This window comes from Mastigoproctus giganteus, chromosome 8, assembly GCF_048544385.1.
Source record: "Mastigoproctus giganteus isolate SK-2022 chromosome 8, ASM4854438v1, whole genome shotgun sequence".
In the NCBI taxonomy this organism is placed as follows: Eukaryota; Metazoa; Arthropoda; class Arachnida; order Uropygi; family Thelyphonidae; genus Mastigoproctus; species Mastigoproctus giganteus.
In genome coordinates, this window is record NC_143582.1 from 47440714 (window position 1) to 47463569 (window position 22856).

Consider the following 22856-nt stretch of genomic DNA (forward strand, 5'->3'; position numbering starts at 1 on the left):
AATCGCAGGAGATTCATGACAGTGTTACGAAAAATTAATTTCGGACGTGTTTCTAATAAAGGTAGAGTCGTAGTGCTAAGTATTTAAGTCTTGAGGGGAGTGCTTTGAAGAACATGATTCAGAATTAGGTGAGGTGGACGATTTTTTATTTTTATATGCATACTTTATGACTGCTGACGTTTCAGATATTTTGGCCTATCACTCATTTTTAATATTGGCACTATCAAAAGCTAAAAATAAAAATTCCTCTAAAAGTGTCATCAGTGAGACTTACTGGAGGATCTTGTACTCGTAGCAGGAACGCACATATATCGCTTTCCATAAGGACTTCGGGAGAAATAGGCGAATTTTCATGTTCCAACTTCATCAGTGTCTTTTTTAAAGGCAACTGGCATGATGCACTACCGTCAGGGGCAATAAGAAATATCTCTAAACGCGCCACGCCTCGATCCACAAAAAACTCGAGAGAGATATTCCTTTTGTTTGGCGGAACCACCTTCTGGATCACCTGAAAAGATAAAAGGACAATAACAAACAAATTTGGGACACGATTCCTAATTAGTTCAGGAAAATGCTAAATGTTTTGAATGCTGCTGTTTGACTATTGCGCATGGTGTTGGGAATTTCTCCACAAAGAAGATTCTAGAATTACCAACTCAATACTCAAACAGTGAAGACTGTTTTAACTATTACACATTGTTATGGGGTTACTCCATAATTTTCCACAAGGGCGGCAGGTAAGGCTATACTATAACACTGTTATAAGAAGAGTCTTCTCCTCAACGAATTTAAATGCAGTTTTGTGCAATAATATATTTTAATTGTTAATACAAGCCTGCTAATTCAATAATACTTACCAAAATTGGATCTGTTTCCCTTGACCACGAATAACCTGCTGCCACCTGCCTGAACGCATCTCCTAATAGACTAGTGGAGTGTACAAACGACTCTCTTATGTCAAAGTCTTCCGCTATATAAAATACCTTCTTAGCCGTTTCTGTGGCTAAGGTGAGCCCATGCAATGCAGTTGATTCGTCGTCCGCAAATATTATCAAAAAAAGGCGAATGTTTTTCTCACTTAAAAGGGATGTTATTTTCTTTGCACAGTGCATCGATATATTTTCGGAAGTCACAAGAATAATTGTTCCACCGGACGTCAATTCAGAAGAGTTACCAGAGAGAAGCTGGAAAAACAGGAAAAAATAAAATAATAACGTAAGGAATTGATCATTATGATCTTCAAGAGAACAATGACTGACACAACTTTGATCTCAGCTGACAAACCCACCTTCACAGCCTCCTCCACTGCACAGCCTGTGCAGTGTACGGTGTTCTGATAAAGACCAGAAAGCCTTTGGACTAACTTTGATCTAACAATGCTATTGTGGAGTGCCTCTAAAGGGGAAATTTCCATTCCTTCTTCATCCGTGATAACTAGACCCAACTCAGTGTCTATTGGCAAATCATACAAAATAAACTTGGCAATAGCTCTGTTCAGCATCAGTAGTCTGTTCTGAAAATAAGATCATTAATTCACTTCATTAGAACAAATTACTATGCAAAAAAAAAAAAAAAAAAAGTTAAAAAATAGTCTTCATATTCGAAGCTCACTTATAATTTTTATAAAAAATATTTTAATAAAGAAATTGTTTTCTTCACTTTACTTCTATACTGGTACTCAAAAGGTAAAAACAAACACAAAAACGCACGCAAATACATTAGAATTAAATATTCGTCATTTTATTAAACAAAACAAAGTAATGCATGACCTATTACAATATGTATATCCGACAATCAGATTTCTATATGGCCGTGTCTGTAAAAATGTTACAGAGACACTGTCCAAATGATTCTTTGAGATGTAGAGAAAAATAAAGCATGAAGACAGAACAACGTGAAGCGTAAGTGGCCAGGTGGTTGAATGTGACGTAACGTTATAAGCTAATTATGAAACTAGTTAAACTAGTCCCAAAACACAAAGGCCTGTCCAGGTATGCCCTTGTGTCACTTCTACTAAACGTGACCATATTTGTCTTCTTAGAGGCCTCACGGCAACATGCTTCAGAGTTTGCTGGATCTACAAAAAGGCTTATATCCTGGCATACGGTATATAGAAAATTTCATAAGAGGAGTATTTTCATGCGTTTCATATTTTCATAATTATTCTTCCGTGATATGATATAAACGCTCACGGCGCTTTTGATTTATGAATTGTTCACTTATTGATATCCACTCAAAATTTTATTGAAATATCTGCAAGTGATGATGATGACATACGAGGGCATTTGAAAAGTTCGCAGCCTGAATATTTGGAGTCGATATGCTTTTGCCATCGATGCTGAAATGCGTTGATTCCAGCTGCGAAGACAGTTTTCTCTTAGGCCTCCAGGATTTCGTCCCTGCAGAAGTGACTTCACTTTTGTTGTGAAAATGGATGCCAGCTAGGTATTTTTTTTCAAAGTAAGATATAGGCGTAAGGCCAGTGCTGTTTAATCTGATAAGTATCAGTATTACTAGTGGAAATTTATTCAAGAAATCAAGCTTATACGGCATCAGCAAAAAAAAAAAAAAAAAAAAACAAAAAAAAACAATTCCCATTTCACCTGTTCGTTCCTTCCAATAATTTGTGTAGTTCTTTGAATTTCAAGCTATCCACTTCCATAAATACAGTTGGAAGTTTGTTCTAATAGTCACGCACCCACTGGCTGAAGGAAACCTCCCGCACATTTATCCTGCAACATCCTTCTTCAATATGAATTTATGTCCCCTCATGTGTGTATTCTGAGCAAGAAAAAGAGAAAGAGTGCCATTATCATTTACTTTCTCAATCCATTCTAAGCCATAAACACCTCAATCAGATCACTCGCTACGAGGCTCCAGACGTTGCAATTTGCAGAATGAAAGCCTTTCTTAGTAAGAGCACCCCTTTGTTCTCCTCAACAATTTATTTGCCCTTCTCTGTACTCGTTCCAGCAGATCTACATTCTTTCTCAAATGATGCCTCCAGACCTGTATACAGTACTCAAGATATGCCCTGACCATTGCCTTGTACAATCTCTTAATCACCTCCTTATTCCCCCTTCTAGCAAAATTCCTGTATAGCATAGACAAAACCCTAGCTGTCCTGGAAGCCTGTCTCAACTGCTCATAGAACTTCATATCTGACTACACAATTACCCCCAGTCTTTTTCATTCTCCACTACCGTGAGTGTATTACAACGCAGTTCGTACGTAACTCTGGGATTACTGCTACCCATAAGCAGTACTTTCGTTTTTCAATGTTAAACTTCTATTGCTATTTCTCAGCCCATCTGCCTAATTTTTCTAGATCTTGTTGCAGCAGCATACCGTAATTATTATGATTACTCACCCTACCAACCTTTGCATCATCTGCAAACTTAGATATTAAGCCTGATATATCTTCACCAATATCATTAATAAATACAGGAAATAACAATGACTCAGCACCGAACCTTGGGCGACTCCACTAATAACATAACATTAGTGGTTATTAATGGACACTGAAGTGCAGTGTCCATTGATAACCACTCTCTGTCTTCTCCCACTCAACCATCGTTTTATCCATAGCAGCAACTTGCCCTGAATGCCACACTGTTCCAATTTCTACAGTATTCTTTTTATGTGAAACAGTATCAAAAGCTTTCCTGAAGTCCAAGTTTATTATGTAGAAATTATTTTTTGCATCTAGTTCCTTTGTGACCATATCGTAGTATCCAATCAAATTGGTCAGACAATATCTCCCCTTAACAAACCCGTGTTGTGACTGAAGTGTAACTGCACAGGAGTGCAGTTATACTTCAATCACAACAGGTCTGTAATTACTCATGTCACCCTTTAAACCCTTGTGTAAATTGGGGATACACTCTCATATATTCAGTCCACAGGGACTTCCCCTGAATCCAGAGATAAATAAATAAATACATTTTCTGCTTATACTCCGGGACGACCAAACGGTCAGAGGATGCTCTGATAATAATGACTAAGGGTTTGCTAACCTCCTTTAATATAATTGGATAGATCCATCCACCCCATGTGCATTCTTTTTGTTTAACTTCAACAATTTCCCTTCCAATTTCCTGGGCCGACCGGGCTAGCCGAGTGGGTAAAGTACCTGCCCGGCAACCCAAAGGTCGCGGGTTCGATTCGCGCCTCGGGCTTGGATCAAAGTACTGCAAAAACCTTGGGAGGTGCAATATGGCCACAGAAGCCGATGCGCCAACAACTACCAAATCAAAAAAAAAAAAAAAAAAATCCAATTTCCTATCAATTATCGTTGTTTGTTGTTATTGTTGTTTGGTTTTTAGGAGAATTAGCAACTAAGGCCATATTGCTCCTGGGATATGCGGTGGTCATTCACTGACCTTTCCGCATCCTCCGTATTTGGTGGTCACGGGCTCGAATCCCGGTCTAATCAAGAAGCGTGTGCTACGCACTGCCGCTCCTGCCCACGTGGCTACGGAGGTGCCTCCTATCAATTATCACAAAATCATTTAGCTCCCTGTTAGAGTTTGATGAGCTTCTGTCATCCCCTTCCCTAAAAGAATTCCTCACGTGTGAATTTAGATGCAAAATACCTATTCAGCCTGTCAGCAACCTCAGCAGAATATTTAACAGTGAAACCATCGACATCAAGTGGAGCAATGTGATTTAATCCTTTTCTTCTACTGTTAATATAAGTAAAAAAGCCTTTGCTGTTTTTCTTTGCATCCTTCTTGAAAGATTTCTCATAATCTGTCTTGGCTTGCCTAACATCCTCTGTGACTTAATTACAGACTAGTTTGGATCTATCATAAGCCTCTGTATCACCAGATAATTTACATGCATCCCATGCATTTTTTTCTTCTCTGCTACGAGTCTCATTAGTTCATCTGACATCCCTAAATGGATGTTAGATGAAGTAATGAGACTCGTAAGTCTAGGTCTTGAACAGTATATCTTAGTTGGTATGAAAGGTCTAAGTCTTGAAGAGTATTTCTTAGTTGGTATGAAAAGACTAGTAGTTCTATGATTATTTCCTTGAATGTGTCCCATTTAGAATTTGCTGATGGTAACTTCATCATTTGGTTCAATTGTATAGAATTCAAATGCTGTTTATGATCACCTTTACAAAAGGTAACACCCTTCCCTTTAATTTTGATGGTTGTTACATCTTTAAATAAATCCTACATCAATACACACTGCGATCACTGCCATCTAGTCTTTTATTTGCAGATTCTTAATGCATGAATGAGGGGATGCTCCAAGATTTCATAGCCGCACTCATGCAGTGCAGCAATGAGAGGAGTTTGAGCAGGCGCGTTGTCCTGGGTGAACGAGACTCCTTTACTGAGTATTTGTCTTTAATGTTTTCACGCAAACGCCTCCAAGGTCTTCATTATAGTCTTGTTACTGTAATGATGGTAATCCCCTAGCAAACAGTTCTGGCGAAATAGTCTTCACGAGAATTCTACTTGTAACTTAATTCAAATATAATTACAATGACTATCAATCAGCTACAGAAAAACAGGTCACTAATTTAAATCTTTTGCGAAAAACTAGACTAATTCGGTAATAATAATAAAATTCAAAATTCGCATAACCCGAATATCAGTAATTAAAATGCCTTAATTCGTTTAATATGATTATATAATTAAAACAACTACGATAGTAATTGTAATAATAAATATTGTAAACATCCACATCTTTTCATCATGTTTTATGTTCAATATCTTTTGTATGTGTTTTTTTTTTTTTTTTTTTTCGTGTGTCTCACGAACTCTAATCTATTTAACGAAAACGAGTTTATAATCATGAAATTGTTGATTTGTTTGGTTCCAATGAATCTTGATATTTACTGTTAATTCCGCTTTGATGTTCGCATTTTTATTTGTGCGATTTTGGATGATTTTGTCAACGTGTGACCTTACAGCCACTGCTCTGCATGCGGAGATATATAGTGTTACTAATGGTGTGGTTTTGGGCGAATTACATATGATTATCAAAATGAGACAAACGGATTGTTCATGAATGTCCTTGATACTTTTTATATTAAATTGTTGCATTATTATAGATTTCTGAAAGGTTACACACCGGACTTTAAATACCGTATACAGGTTCAGCTGAAATATTTTCTTACGTATTTCAGGGAGAGATAATAATCTTAAAACTCATTATAATAAGTAATTTGAGGGGAAAACATACTGAAAATAAAAATATCATTACTTCTCAAGCTGAAAAAAAATATCATCACACTTTTTAAAGGGTAGGGGATGTATTCCCAGTATGTCCTTGTTTAAAAGTCGGAAAAGTGGACGAATCGTTAATGCGAAACATTTTCTAAAATACAAAAATATTTGTGTTATTTCTTCCCTTACGTATTTATCCTGGACCAGCTGGACAGAAGGTCGGCAACGGAGCGAGGCATTGGCATAGACTGGCGAATGTTGTGTTCCATCGCATCCCACAAATGTTCGATGGGGTTGATCTTGTGGGAATTTGGCGGCCAAGGAGCACAAAAAAATGCTTGGACATGATCCTAGAACCATTCTTGTACAATGCGGGTCTTGTGATACGTTGGTTTGTTTAAAGCGTCCAATACCGTCTCGATACATGGTCATCACATAGGGAAAAACTTGGTCCGAAACAATGCGGAGGTAGGAACTGGAGGTGAGGGTGTGTTCAGTGAAGATGAGAGGGGTCCAGTGATGTCCATGAAAATATCCCCCAAGCCATGATATATCGCCGCCAGCCAACTGGTTATACGGTTGGATGATATTCAAATACTATTATTATTAAAGAAAGCTGTTGACTACATTTCAGAACATCCTAGCAAGATAGCATTCCTGTATGAAAATTAGCTGTGAAAACCTGAAAACTTAAACAGTGAAAAATATAAATAATATTAAATGAAATATTTATAATTACAAGAGAAAACTTCAGTAAGTTTTACCAGTTTTCCTGCAAGGAACAGTTGATTGTCAACTCCGAGAACTACATGTTTAGAAAATTTTATATATATGCAGTGACTATTACTAATATAAAATAACACTAATAATACGCTGCACAATACTATATATAATATAATGCCAATACTTACTAGTACTAATACTATCTGTAGGTGGCAGATGACCCTCAGTTCCGGTGCAATACCACCACTTTGCTTATTGGAGGCTTGAAGTGGTTAAACACATGTTTAGTCTCTACAGCAAAGTTTCCGGCATCCCCCTTTTCTCTCAACCCATGCACGGTACTACTACTAGTGCTAATACTAATATAAAATAGCACTAATAACACAATACTAATATAAAATAGCACTAATAACACAATACTAATGTGTTCTAACATTAGGTGGTAGATGACTCTCATCAACCAGAGCAATACCACCACTTTGCTTATTGGAGACTTGAAATGATGAAACCCATGTTTAGTCACCAGAGCAAAGTTTCCGGTATCCCCTCCCTCCCCTTCTCCTTCAACCAATGCACGGTACTAAGTACTATAGGTTTTGATACCTTTCGTGTTTGGGGGTTTCATATAAAAAAACACTGCATCAACATTCCAAAAAACCGCTGATATCATCTTGTCAGCAGAAGGAATCGACTTGGCTTTCTTTGAAGGGGGGAGAAGATCTGCGTTTCCATTGTTTTGATTGCTCCTTTGTCTCTTGCTGAAAGGGATGGACCCGAGTCTTATCCATGATCGCAATCTTCTAGTAAATTTTGTGGATCTGCTTGAAAACAATACAAATATTTACTTGACTTGATAAATCGTGTGCAGTTTTGACCTTCCGTCAACAACTTTGGTATCCATCGTGCTGACTCCTTTTTCATAGCAAGAACCTTTGTGATTATGTGGCACACACATTCAAATGAGACGTCCACATCGGTGGAAATGTACTGAACTGTTACTAATCGGTCATTCTCGTCACCAAATCATGCACACTGTCAACAACCTCTGGTGTGATAGACGTTGTAAATCTTCCACAGCGTCGGTCATCTTCCTGGCTTTTCTTTCCTCGTTTAAATTGTGCTCCCCACTTCTTAACCATGGAATAGGAAGGTGCATCCACCCCCCCCCCTAGTTTTTTAACCATATTCTCATGAATTGCCTTTGCGTTAGTCGCTTTTTCTCCCCAAATATTAGATGACTGCGTGGTGACTGATTTTGTTCATCTTTCTTCATTCATTTTTTTTTTGGCTTCAGGATCTGTAATTAAAAAAGATGTTATTAAAACTGCATGAGATTTAGTGAATTACTATTTGAAGTGTGATGCATTATGTACAGAAATTTTTAACACTATTACCCTTTTATATTCAGGCCAAAAACTTTTCAAACGCTCCTCGTACTTTTTTTATTTCTAAAAATTCGCAACTTCTTTAAATGAGTGTAAAATGGTATCGTACTTAGAAAAGTTAACTTTCAATAATTTTAATTAAACATATTATTATTTTACTTTATTGTGTTTGTACAAAAGAATTGCATTTCAAAATACATTTTGTTAGGTGCATTTAGTTTTCGTTATTATTTACAAACACTGCAAGAGCTGTTCGCAATTTTTTTATGTATAAAAATTGAAAATTAATAAACGTTGGAAATAGTAGTTGGGTTAATCGGGCTGAGGCAAGGGTTTCATCGTTTTTCTTACGGGAATTTGGGCTCCTCGTCCAGAAAACAGCAAAGCGACCGAAGAATACACGGAATGACAGAGAATATATTGACTCCTTGTAGCCTTAGTTGCTTTGGCTCTTAACACACGCACACATAATGTTGTACCCAACAATTTGGCACACTTTAGAGAAAAAGGTTTGCTTTTAATTTGAATCTTTCTGTTCTAATAAAATAAATTTCATACTGTTTATCATTCGTATAATATAATAACAGATTCAATATCTAAACTCTATTATATTCTGTACACTCTCTTTTTAAGAAGAAATGAATAAATGACCCTTTTAAAGAACTCACCTTTTTGCCCAGGTAAGATGATGTGTCAATGGTCAAAACAATCCTCTGAGATACTTCTTGAACATAGCGGATAGTTACAGGTTGATCTTTTCCACGTGGAGCTTGGTTTCTAAGGATGATGGTAAAAAAAGAAAAAAAAGTTTGAATTTCGGTTTGAAAAGACAGGATTTGAAATTTTTACCATAGTACTAATTTTATTAATTTTTGACTAGGCTATGAGCTTGTAAAAAGAAATGAAGCAGTATTGATTATCATACAAAATTTGTATACCGTTATACTCTGTCAATAAATACTAAAACTTCTCCCACAGAACCTTCCCCCTCTTTTTTTTTTTCAATACTTCTGATATCCTAGCAATTATCAAGTAATGGTAGCGGTTCACTCTTGACTAGACATGTAAAGAAAGACCTTTTGCAAGGAATAAAAATTCTTGAAAAATTGTGTAATAAGGATTACAGGCAATAGCTGTTAAAGTGCGGATGACTTAGTCACACTCTTTTCTTCCACATATATGCTTACATTCGTGAAAAATAGATTTTAATTATCATATGTATAAAAATTTAAGCGGCTATTTCTGAGTTAATAGCTTTGATCGTTCGTTTTTCTTACCTGCCACTATGAAAGTCTGAGCTGTTGAGCATCACAAACCAAACTCCTTGTTCACCGCACAAAACATTTTGTTTGGAGGGACTCCTTTCATTGTGGGGGTAACCAGAATAATCTCCATCGCAGAAACTTGATGCCTGCAAAAAAAGCCACGAAAATTAGAAGCTTTTTACTTGTAGTCGATATAATTGCAAGGCTGACTTGCTAATTCATTACACATTATCAAAACCAGTCCTGAATATATGTTTTTTCACGATATTAGCCTCGAGTTTTGCAGCTACAAAGATAAATCATATATCATTCGAAAAGTTTCAAGGAATCAAGTTTATGATATTAACCAGAATTTAATGAATTAATTCTTAAATACGAAATTAAGTAATTGACCTGTTTGCGCAAAGGACTAATTGGCATTATAAAACGCAGTGATAATATTGAATCAGTAATATAATGGATAAGAACGTTTCATGTGTATTTTTATTACTTTGAGAGTACGTTATCAAATCCAGGTATGCTTTTTTCCCCCCTAACTTTCCGTGATTCTTATGACAGAAAAATTGAACGAAGTGATATAAATAAAAAAGTATATTACCGGGGAAGGTAATTAACTGATTAAATAAACAAACTACCCAACGTCAAACTGGAACCTTGGATTGTAAATATTACAGACAAGGCGAACCCAACTTCCATCAAGGAAAGTTTACCTTGAAAGTACTTAAGAGGTTTTATATAGTAATAAAAAAATAAATTCTGTTTATACTCCGGGACGACCAATCGGTCAGAGGAGTTCACAAAATAGACAGAATACAAGAAACAACGCCGTATTTAGCAGTCACGGGCTTGAACCCCGGTCACGCAAGGCACGTGTATTTATGCACCCGGGCGCTTGACAACTCGTCTACAATGTAAACTATTGTTAATAACCAAACTTAACTAAAATTCAAGCACTGCACATGAACGTACTGATAATTATTATTTTTAATAACTGGCTTTTTTCTTTTATTGGTTAAAAATAATTACTTATATTTGGTAAAAAAACATTTTTGAAAATTTGACTTTATCGATAGATATTTGAGATGGCGTGCTCGCAGATGTTTGGAGTTAGTATGTTTGGTATTCTTTTTGGGAAAAAAAAAAAATCCATAGGTAAAACAGTATTTTTAATCTTACCCGGTGGTAGGCCGGATTAGGTCAACTTGTTTTAATATATTACTTGTAGTTCTAACAAGCACAACTTGGCCTATTAGACCAGGGATTCTTAAACTGTGGATAGCGACCCCTCCGGAGTTCGCGAAAAAGAACCTGGGGTCACTAATAATTTCGTCTTATGAGAAGGGGTCGCGGATAAAAAAAAGTTTAAGAACCTGTGTATTAGACGATGGCTATATGCCTTGTGGTCAATGATACGTGATCTGACATTCAGCCCTTAGGAAGTTCAGATGAAGAAAGAAACATTATCTCTATATAATTATTATAATATAGTGTGATTTTTTTATGAATTACAGACGCAAAATTAACATCTGTGGACACTTACCTTGGGCAAAATGTATTGATGCATGAGGGAAGACAAGTCAGTTGCACTGATATTTAGGTTGTATTCTGGTTCACATTCTCCTTTTGGTCTACTTGTATCCCGATCCACTTCCAAACTGCAAGGATCTCCAAAGCGATCTCTGAAGGAAAAACGAAATATCACTAGTAAAGTAATCTAGAAAATATGGATCTACTTATATATAAATTGGCACGTAAGATGGTAGTAAGAATAGAACAACAAAAGCATATTTGTTCATAATTTAATATTTATGAAGGCAGAATTTATGGAATGCCTTCATAAATATGTAATGAATTCGTATTACAAATACCACATTAATACGAAATGCAGCTTTTCAACTTCAGTGCTACTTGGTTATTTAGAATCCAAGATATTGAATATTTAGATCTTTTGACTCAAATAATTTCCGATTTGTATCTTACTTAAATCATTTACAAATTCACTCGTACCTGGCAGTGTAACCGAGAGGCATGTTGACACATTCGGTGATATTAACAGCGTCCGATCCAGGAATACTGTAATAGAGGGGATATCGGCTATCGTTGTAGAATCCACCTTCACTAAACACTCCGTAACGATATTGGGCCCATTCGTGCAAAAAAATATTCTCTAAATACATAAAAATAAACCATCAGTTCAAAAGGATACAGTAAGGATCAAAAGAACAGCTACCACTAAATTACTTATTATAAAAATACCATAATGATCAAACACTTTACAAACATCCTTGTCATAAGCAATAGCGAGGATGTACAAAAATACTCAATAAATAAACGGATAAACGTTTATTTTACGTAAACAGAAAATTTCTAATGTGGTTGGCTAATGCGAACTTCATGATTAACGCGGTTTGGCAATTCCGTCCTTTCAAACCCTTTACCAATGACAAAACATTTAATGGCCTTCTACAGTTGAAAAATATTAATATTTTTTCAATTATACAGGAAGGCCATTAGATGTTTTATCTCTGTGCAACAACGTGGTTTTTTTTTCCTTCTAATTGTGAAAGGAACATTTTTGGTATTTTACCCCTCGATTTGATTCATATGATGATTAAAGTATTGCTCCGCCAAAAACTCTCATTCCCTTATGACTGGAAGGAGGGTGGGAGTTTCTGTTAAAGAACCAGATAAATCTTGGCAATAAATGTATCGCGTTTAACTTATGGAAACGGCTCAAGACACAATCCAAAGATAAAATCTCCACATTATTACTGTATTTTCTTAATATTACAGTGAAACTGCAAATAACACTATTTATAAGGTTTCTAGCAAGAGAGTAATACTACCAAGAGTCAACTTTCCACTGGTTCTCACACTAAGGCAAATTTTTCTGATGCTTAGAAATTCGCCCATAACCAAAGATTTTCCCCTACAAAGAAGTTGTTGTTGTTGTTATTTGGTTTTTAGGAGCATTAGCAACTAAGGCCATATTGCTCCGGTGCGGTGGTCATTCCCTGACCTTTCCGCATCCTCCGTATTTGGTGGTGACGGGCTCGAACCTCGGTCTAATCAAGAAGCGTGTGCTACGCACTGCTGCTCCTTCCCACCTGGCTACGGAGGCGCCTTCCTACAAAGAAGAGAAATGTTGTTGTTGTTGTTGTTGTTGTTGTAGAGTTTTAATGCATTAGAGACTTAGATTATATTGCGCTGCGTATATTATATGTCTGTAAATTTCGTGTGTTCTGTGATCTATTTGCTGTTTGCCGTCCGAAAAACCCGAGTTTCCGGAAGAAAAACCATGCTACCCTCACTTGAGACCGGCTAACTCCGCCACATTGTGAAAAAGGTCCAAAAAAATTCCTCCCATCATTGACGGCATTCGAACTAGGGTCTTTTCCACCTGGTGTGGCGAGGACAGTGATTATACCAACTGTGCTACCGCAAGGCACCTGCTTTCCTGTCCGCATGGCACGTTAGCTTAGCACCATGCCACCACCAGACAGGTATCATAACATGGGTTTCCGCCCCTGCCCTGAGGCGTCCGAAATCGACTATCTCAGCTAACTCATTAATACGATAATGACGATAACTCTAAATTCCTTTAAACTCCAAATACATAAAACTTTATAAACATAAAATCCCACTGGGACTCTATTTTACATCAGTAAATTACTATTTCCACTGTATACATTCCAGTAAATAATACACACTTCATACAACTTCATCTTCTACAGAAGACCATGATTACAAAGTTTACAAATCTGAAAAACTTCTCTTTACAACTAAAAACCTCACAAGGCTCATAACTATAAAAACCATGCAAAGTTCTCAACCCGTAGATCTACATACCCATCACACTCCCACGAATGTGATGCGAGCGCTCAATTGCCACACTTACACAATAAGGACCTTCAACTAATCCTAAATCATGGAGTTTTTTCTTTACCCCTTGCTGTTTCACTCATTCATGGATATAATACCAGTGCTAGCCAGTCTCTGTTCTTCATGGCCATTGTAACATTAGGCAGAAATTAAAAAGTGACCCTGACCAATAACAGAACCAGCCCAAGGAGCCTACCACAATCTTAAAACCTCATTTTGAAATCTTTCTTTCTCCCGTTTTAAGTCTGTCTTATTATACAGGGTCATCGAAAAAGGTGTCCGTGATTTCCCTTTCAATTAACTTCGGAAATATTTGATCGATTGCTGTGATCGTAGCAGTAAACAGTGTAGTAACTCACTAAGTTTTATTTGACACCTCAACAATGCCCTTGGCTGCGCTGTGAGTGTGCGCAGAATAACTCCTACGCGCACACCTATCCGTGTCAGTAAGATGGCCACTGCCAGTTTCCTTAAACTGATTAAACCAACGTATTATAGTCTGGTCTGTTGGCGCATCTTGTCTTAAGTATGACGGTATTGCCGTTGCACTGTTATGACAGATTTAAATTCAGTGTATCATAACACACATTGCGCTTTCTGTTGCACGGTCGCCATCTTACTGACACTGACCGAGGCGTTGCGCGTAGGAGTCAATCTGCGCACACTCACGGCGCAGCCAAGGGCATTGTTGAGGTGTCAAATAAAACTTAGTGAGTTACCACACTGTTTACTGCTACGATCACAGCAATCGATCAAATATTTCCGAAGTTAATTAAAAGGGAAATCACGGACACCTTTTTCGATGACCCCGTATGTTTTAACAGACTTATTTGTTTTTGTCACATATTCTAACACCCCTTTCATAATTCATAGGGCTATGGGCTCTCGTCTTGCCACAACCTGCAGGGGATCATTGGATATGATCCTGCAGGCCCGAGTCACCCCTAAAAGGGCATACCTCTGTGCTGATACCATACACCTCCTCACCAAGGATTGCTGTAATCGATGCCCCCATGCTCCGTGAGCATAGGTTGCAATGGACATAGACACTTATACAGTACATCCGAAGCCCTCCCCCCTTAACGATCTATTGTTCTCTCACTAGCTTTTCATTTACAATAACGCCCAGGGGCATACGACACTGGACTTCCAAAAACCCGGACTGTGAGATGTCGTCCTACATTTGATGCACCTTTCAACATCATCATCTTTGTTTTATTCTATACAGGGTGTTTCAGTTAAACGTTTCAGAACTTCTAAGAGGGGTAGGGTACATCCTGACAACTCGAAATCATATAGCAATGTGGGGTCGGAAATGCTTTCCTGAAGCGGTGTTGTACACAGAAGCACCATAAAAAGAAAAGAGACCGTAAGTGAGAAATCGTTTTAATAATACATGAAAAGAAGCAAAAGGTACATGGATTAAAGTAAGTGTTCGAAGTTTCTTCCACGGGCTACAATGCACGCCTCACATCTCCGACGCATGGACATCCGAACATTCTGGAATACTCCAGGCGAATTTCGAATTTCTTCGGCAGCTACTGCGATTCTTGCAACCAGCTCCTCAGCATTGTCAACAGGGGTGTCATAAACTAGCGATTTCATATGACCCCAGAAATAAAAATCAAGACATGATAGGTCGGGTGACCGAGCAGGCCAACGCACGGGACCACCACGTCCGATCCACTGTTGACCAAATGTGACATCCAGGTAGTTACGAACATCTCCGCTATAATGGGCAGGGGCTCCATCGTGTTGGAACCACATTGTCTGTTGCGTCGATGCAGAAATCTGTTCATCTCTCAAAAGTTGTGGCAATACTTGCTGCAGAAAGACCAAGTAGATAGGTCCGGTTAGACCTATCTACTTGATAATCCATGTACCTACGGTAATCCATGTACCTTTTGCTTCTTTTCATGTATTATTAAAACGATTTCTCACTTACGGTCTCTTTTCTTTATGGTGCTTCTGTGTACAACACCGCTTCAGGAAAGTATTTCCGACCCCACATTGCTATATGATTTCGAGTTGTCAGGATGTACCCTACCTCTCTTAGAAGTTCTGAAACGTTTAACTGAAACACCCTGTATAAATTTCTATTTTCTCTTTCACTTGGTGCATTTTCTTCTACTTGAATCCCAGCATTCCCAAAAATCGACATTAGGATATCATCAGCATTAGCTATTACTTTCGATAACATAAACCCACGCGTAAGGATCAATTATAGATCCCTGTGCTAGTCTCCTCTAGATAACTCCTTAATGATCTGCTGATATTTGTTCGTATAATAACTACTTTAGTTACAGCATCCTTCTGTCACTAAAGTAGCTTCTAACCACATTGTATAACTTTCTAGGACATTTAGATAGTCTAAGACGTCTCAAAACACTGTCCTACCACAGTCCGTCAAATTCCCCCATAAAGTCAACAAAAACGCCAAAGACGTATTTGTATTATCTGTACATTATCCACCATTGAAGCTTCCTCAGTCGAACAGCCCCATTTATAACCATATTGCTATTTTGAACTCATCTTATTATCCGGATAAACATCATCAATTCCTTTATTTAACATTCTTTCGACCCCTTTACCAAGCACTGGCAAAAAAGGGCCCACAGGACTGAATGAACATGGATCCTCCTTGTCTTTATCAGAATTTTTTAATAAAACTTTTATCAAGGCCCACACAACTGGAGAAATGCCCTCCTTTAAACAAGAATTGTAAATATCTAATAAAATCGCTCCATTTTTTCTATACAAATCTTTTAACCATCTCTACTTCTATTAGATCCTCTCCTGGAGCCTTTTTACTCTTTGCTTGGCTTACAGCATCTTTCATCTCAGCAATCGAGAACTCGCATTCCGTACCATCATACTCTTTATTTTCCTGCCTAATATTCACCTGATCCAAGGTATCTAGCTCCTTTCCCATCTACCTGAAACAGCGAATTCAGGATCTCCTCCATTGTTTCCATCTAACTTGGCGTTCCAAGAGCGTTAGACCTTTTAATTGTATAAGTAACCTTCTCTAATTTTAATTTGTCAAACATTATTTGATATGGAATCCCCCCCCCTAGGGATTCTCAATACCTTTTATCTACACAAAATTTTGGCAAGATCTCCTCTTGGCCTTTTAAATCAAACACAAATATAGTACTCTCTTTTCAAATTCGTATACCTTTCCGTCATCTCTTGTACCTCATCTTCTTGTCTAAATCTCATTGTCCTCCGGAACAAGCTTCTTTCTCTATTCACTCCTATTCTAGCAATTTATAGGGCACCAGACCACCAAGGAACAGAACGGGCACCTTACGCGTCCTCTTCATGGAACCCTGTGAAGTCGACAACAGCAGATCTTGTACAAAGTCTACTTTTTCACCAGCCAGGCTGCCATCCCAATTCAGACTACTCTTTTAAATCTTTTTTTTAATATCATCAAACTTATGCCAATTAACGGTCCAAATTACAAACCTGTCCAAAAATTCTTTCTTTAGATAGTCTAAGATATTTTCCTTGTGTTATACCATGTATTTCAAACGACATACATCTGTGTTCACTAGTGCTCCAATTCATTTGTACCTTCCCCTTCTTAATCACACCAGGAATGTTAAAACTTATTGTTAAATCTATCTGGCATTCTCCCAAATGATGTAAATGAAAATGTTGCAGACTGATTAGAATCATTTATTGTAACCAAATGATCCTCCAGTATCACCTCTGTCATTTCGCCCCTATTATCGGTACAGCTACTGTCCCATGTCGCTGAGCTTGCGTTATTAGTCAATACAAATAGCCACATCTTTTCTCTTTAATATCTCGCATACTTTGTCTATAATATATTGTTAATAAGAATGCAGTTCATCACGAAATTGGCAATACAATTTTATAAAATATATTTCTTCAATTGTACCTACACAAACACCGTGAGTAAAATTCAACTCACCTGTCATTGTTACCACAACATCAGAGTTCCTCACAATGACAGTAACTTGACAGTACTAAGCCATCACATGCCACTCTAATAGCCATTAGATAACCTCTGAACTCGTCTTTAAACGCATATGGTTGCTGTACCAAGAGAAGGTCACAATCTTTTTCTTGCATAATTTTTGAGATTTGAAAAGCAACCCCATAAGATTTCTGACCATTTGCTTGGATTACTTTTAATGCCTTATTTCCCTCATTACTCACTGTACTCATATTTGTTCTTAAGAAATTCATAATTTTTCCTGTATTCAACACAATCCTTACTTCTTATAGAATGGTTAGAATCGTTAACCCTTTTCATACAATTGACACATAATGCACGCTCACCTCTCTTATCACAATCCTTAAATAAATGACCTTTCTCAGCACAGTGCCCACATGTTTATTTGCCCTTACAAAAAGGAGCCACACATAAGCGAGCCAAAATATTTTAAAACATTTCTATCCTGCCCTTTGCCATCCAACTTTACTATCATTCTGTTGTCCTTACCTTAACGTCTAAGCGATTAGCACATTGGATACGATCGCTGTCCTTCCACACTGTTTGAAAAAGATATGGGTTCTACCACCGAACAGGATTTTTTATACCTTGAATGAGTTAGTAGGGCAATAGTAGTTAATAGGTTGGTTTTTCTTCGGAAAACTCAGGTTTATTCATCCAGCAAACCGACCATACATACACGCAATTTATGGGCAGGATATACCGATGCCTGATTGCTTATAGTTGCCTTAACACAAATGAAAAACAACAGCAACTGATAATGAGTTAATAATAGCAGTTACATTTTTTCCGTATTCTCTGTGCATTACTCTGTCCTTTCTAATCTGTTTAACATAATATACTGAACGACAGTGAAAAGTTTTTCAGTAGAAATATAATGTGCTTGGTCTATTTTTAACGCTGATTTCGAACGTGTAGCTGTTTTTTCTTAGTACAGTACTCTCAGTTCGCAAGGTATTTCATATTTTAGCTTTCGCATTTTGGTCTGTCTGTTTATATTAGTTTGACTGCTGATTGAGAAGTTCTGGAGTCAGGAGTTTTCTAGACCTTTCTGATGTGGTCAGGTTCTGGAAGTTCTGAGACTGTTCTGCTCCTGCTCCCTGCATGTCACATGGATATATAAATCAAGCCACACAGATAAATTTGTCGCAGTTATCAGTTTTTAGTCAACATTGTTACATATTATGAAACTTGTGCTCTTTTTATAGATTTTTGTGTCAACTGCAGTTTAACTTGCTTTTAAAATGTCACGTTCAGTGCATTAATTCATCAAACAGCTTTTATGCTTTTATGTGTGCCCAGATTACATAATTAAATTTATGAAACATATGAGAAAGCATATGAGCTTTATTTTGGCTGCAAATTAGGTAATCAGGACAAGAAATAGGCTCCACATATAGGCTGAATTAATTGTGCTTCGAGTCTCAGAAGCCGGTTAACCATTGAACTTATAGTATCCATGCCATTTCCTATTACCATGGTGTGGAGGGAACCAACCATCGTATAAACGACTGCATTTTTGCAGATCTCATCTTGAAAGAGACTGAAAGGGAAAGACAGTAAAAACTGAGTATCCAAACTCAGATTTTATCCTTCAGCCATTAGACCAGTTAGTCAATGATGAACTACTTGTTCTTTTTAATCCAGAAATTGTAGTCATTAGAAAAGGAAAGCACATATAACCCAGTGGAAACAGTCCATATGAACTCTGATACAGAATACGAATGCTCAGAGCCTAATAAACCTCAATCTTATAGCTCAAAGTGAATTTGAACGATTTTGTGTGAGATTTAAATCTAACGACAGGCAGAGCACACACACACAAAAAAAACTTCGCTACTCTAATGAAGTTTCGGGACTGCTTGATGCTCTTGGAAGAGAACATAAACCAAACGAATGGAGGATTTTCATCGACTCTTCCAAATTAATTTCTGTTACTTACCTTTTCTACAGATACTTCCAAATAAAAGTCTGTAATTCATTTAGTATTTTCTAACCCACTCTAGTATTTTCTAATAAATTCTAAAACACTTTAGTATTTTCTAAACTAAAGAAACGTTTATCAATCGGCTAGCACCCATTGAATGGTTCAGTGACTTTAGAGTGTAATGGATACAACCCTGCCTGCGATTGGAAAAGGTCTGAAAGAATAACATCACAAACCGAAGGAATTCTGTAAAGAAAATATTTGTGTATGACTGAGTTGAATATTTCAAACTGGTGTAGGATTTCCTTATTCACGAAGCTGAAGATTTCTTCTACTACACGAGACTGGCCTCCAATACACCTTATTGACTGTCGTGACATAATTTCGCTGAACAGTAACGTTGTTAATTAAAAATGGGAAAACAAAATGTTCTGTTTATACTCCGGTACGATCACTAACTAAGTCAGAGGAGTTTATAACTGGTCATCTCAACAGTGAATACAATCATTAAGCGCTTGAACAACGTGATGCTAATACTTTATGTGATGTAAGTAACAGTGTGTAAAATAACGAAGGAATTCAAAAAGTTAATAATCTTGACTTAAAATGAATTTAATGAAGCGATGGTATCTGGTTTTCCCCCAGATACCATCGCTTATGGGATAAATTAGGTGTTGGTCACCTAAATTAATGCCCAGAATGGAATGTAAATTGTCGTCCACATAACTGGACTTAAATTTCATAATTGAAAAGCGTGTGTCACAAATATACATTAACCCAAATATGACAAAAATGTTTGAGCCATGTGTTTCAGCTTTCATTATTTAGTGATACGTGAAACTGCTAAAAGATTATTTTTGAAATTTGCTTTCGGAATGTCATCACCTCGCAAGTCTGTTGGTTGCAGGTGATTATCTGCAAGCCAATATCAAATGCAAATGGGACTGAACTGTCGAGATTGAATTTTTTTTTAATTTTGTGGACTTTTGAAACAGTTTATTTAGTTTATATTGAATTCCATGTAGGACGGACTGAATGGAAAAGTTTTGTCGAGTTTAAATTAGTCGGAGGGCTTACCCTTCTCGCTCTAGATAATGAAGCATATTGCAAATTTAATAAAAACATTATACAAAACTAAAGTATTATTAAATTATTTGCAACAAGAAATTACCTTTATTTTCGAAGCTGCTCGACAAAAATTCGAGAGGAAGATATATCTGGATACCACGCTCACCGCACCTTCCTTCTCTGAAGGTGAATGGTCCATCTCGAAAAGCATCATTCTGTGCACCAACTAGCACATCTGCCCAGTCGTGCAATTCCCAGGTCGCCGGCACTACTTGAAGATCACTGTCCAGCATGTCCCATGATTTTGGTATCAAAAAGGTGACGTTACGAAAGTATGATCGTAATCTTGTGGCTACATACCACTTCGGAGATGACCGAAGAAATAGATCCTAGATAAATATTAAGAAACATAGCCATTACTGTCCAACAGGTGAAAAGTACACTGCACTATCCCCACCAAAATATTAGAGAATCAGACATATGCGACCTCATAAAAGCAGACATTAGAAAGGATAATCTAGTCATGGTGATTTGTGATGTGGAAAAAGCTTCTGATACTACGTGGAGATTTGGAATTTTTCAACACCTTCATGCCACTGGACTCCGTGGAAAATTACCTTGTGAGGTCTTTATACAGAGTTTTTTATTATATCTGTATGCAGATGATCTGTCCATCTCATGCCATTCGCAAAACATGTCAACCATTGAGAGACAACTTCAGACTGCGATTAACAAAATAACATTTTGGATTATATATAATAGTTATCGCCTATCAGAATAGAAATCGACAGCAATTCGTATTTGTGAAAAACGTAGAATATATCCCAAATTCGCACTCAGGTTGAATGCCCAAGTCATATAGATATGTTATTATACGGCGCAACATGGCCTAAGATGCTGATACGCCTAAAACCCTACAACAACCGGGCAACCAACCAGGACAATGTAGAATTGAAATATTCATGTAAAAGGATCTAAACCGAAGGATTCTTCGGTGGATGGGAAATGATCATTGGATATTATTCAATATTATGTTGATCTTGATTTTACTTTAAAGAGAACGATGAAGTAAAAAAAAAATTGTCCTCATAATACTTGCTATATCGAACTGTTTAATTATGTAAAGCAGTTTCAATAGCAAACAAAAGAGTTTATCCAGTGTAATCGACTGGAAGGGACGCATTAGTCCTGAGGAGGATGGGACAGGTCGACAACCTTTCGGAGGTTGCAGGTCAAATACGGATACACATGGGGTGGGAGGGAATTGGAAATAGATTTAGATAATTTAACTTAGAACACGGTTTGCTTATCTGAGCTTGTTACGATAAAATCATCTCGCGCTGCCATTCGTGGTAGTCTCTGACACTGTCTTTGTCATCAGTGCCATAGGTTAACAATCCCTGTCCTGGACATTGCTCTGATCATGTTAAGGAATATTTCAAAACTTAAGGAAAGTTCAATACAGTGGCAATAAATCACTGTGATTTTTACCATACCACGAGGTAAGATGGAACGGTATTTCCTCAGTCTGAACTTTATCATCTGTAGAATCCTTACCCGAATGAATTTTTACGTGAGACATCACAAAAGGGTGGAGCATTTAGAAACTAAAACGTAAAATATTTAATAGATAACTGATTTTTTTCTGCTTTATTTATGTATTTCTAAATAAATGAAAGTGTATTGAATCTTGAAAATTCGCATTAATTTTTGAACGAAAAATGAAACAAATAAATCTACCGCTGAAATGATATTACCGCTGTTGGGTAATATCATTTCAGGTAATTTTTCAGTTAAATGGCTTGATATCTCATTATTTTAAACTTAATCATCTGATTGCAACAGAAAGTGTCGAAATCGGTGCATTCTTGCATCTTCGATTCGATACCAGTCTGGGTGATAGTTATTTAATTACTAAGAACGTTACTTATACTTCAAAATAAGGGCAGTAACGTAATATTTGGACGGCTAGTTGCTTTTGGTCAATATTCTCGAAAAAATGATTTCACTGTCAGACGCCATCTTGTCAAATCTACCGGAAGTACTTACCGCAGCCCCTTTGAGCACTTCATTCCTCTGAAGAACGCTGATAGTCTTGTCGAATGTAACTACAACACCTTCATAACCGTTGTTATTCAGAGTCACCATTGTGGCTTCAAATTTGTACAAGAATGTACACGCCAAAATTAAAAGACACTTCATGATTACACACGTTAAAATTTAATGAAAGCGATGTATTAAAGCAGAAAATATTATCGTACGTGTTAAAATTGCAGTTGTATTTTTTACAGTTTACTTGTCAACCAGGTAACCTGGCAACCGATAACTTATCACCTCCAACAAACAACTTAGGTGAAATTTGCACCTTTAGTTTCATCATATCTCCTTGAAGTTCATTTATTTTTTTGTATTGCAGAATGAATACTGAAAATT

At 37.1% G+C, this 22856-nt stretch overlaps 1 protein-coding gene across 1 annotated transcript in view; it reads right to left on the reverse strand.

Annotated features, from left to right (window-relative positions):
• The window catches only part of LOC150081512 (calcium-activated chloride channel regulator 4-like), a 34857-nt gene extending 12286 nt beyond the window's left edge, over nucleotides 1–22571 (reverse strand). Inside the window, exons 1-9 of the mRNA XM_090380227.1 lie at nucleotides 22473–22571; nucleotides 20527–20812; nucleotides 11566–11725; nucleotides 11099–11237; nucleotides 9571–9704; nucleotides 8962–9070; nucleotides 1289–1513; nucleotides 858–1184; nucleotides 275–508 (exon numbers count right to left, since the gene is read on the reverse strand). Coding sequence (XP_090236353.1) covers nucleotides 275–508; nucleotides 858–1184; nucleotides 1289–1513; nucleotides 8962–9070; nucleotides 9571–9704; nucleotides 11099–11237; nucleotides 11566–11725; nucleotides 20527–20812; nucleotides 22473–22571 — 1713 coding nt within the window. The remainder of the gene's footprint in view (nucleotides 1–274; nucleotides 509–857; nucleotides 1185–1288; nucleotides 1514–8961; nucleotides 9071–9570; nucleotides 9705–11098; nucleotides 11238–11565; nucleotides 11726–20526; nucleotides 20813–22472) is intronic.
• Nucleotides 22572–22856: the final 285 nt, after the last annotated feature.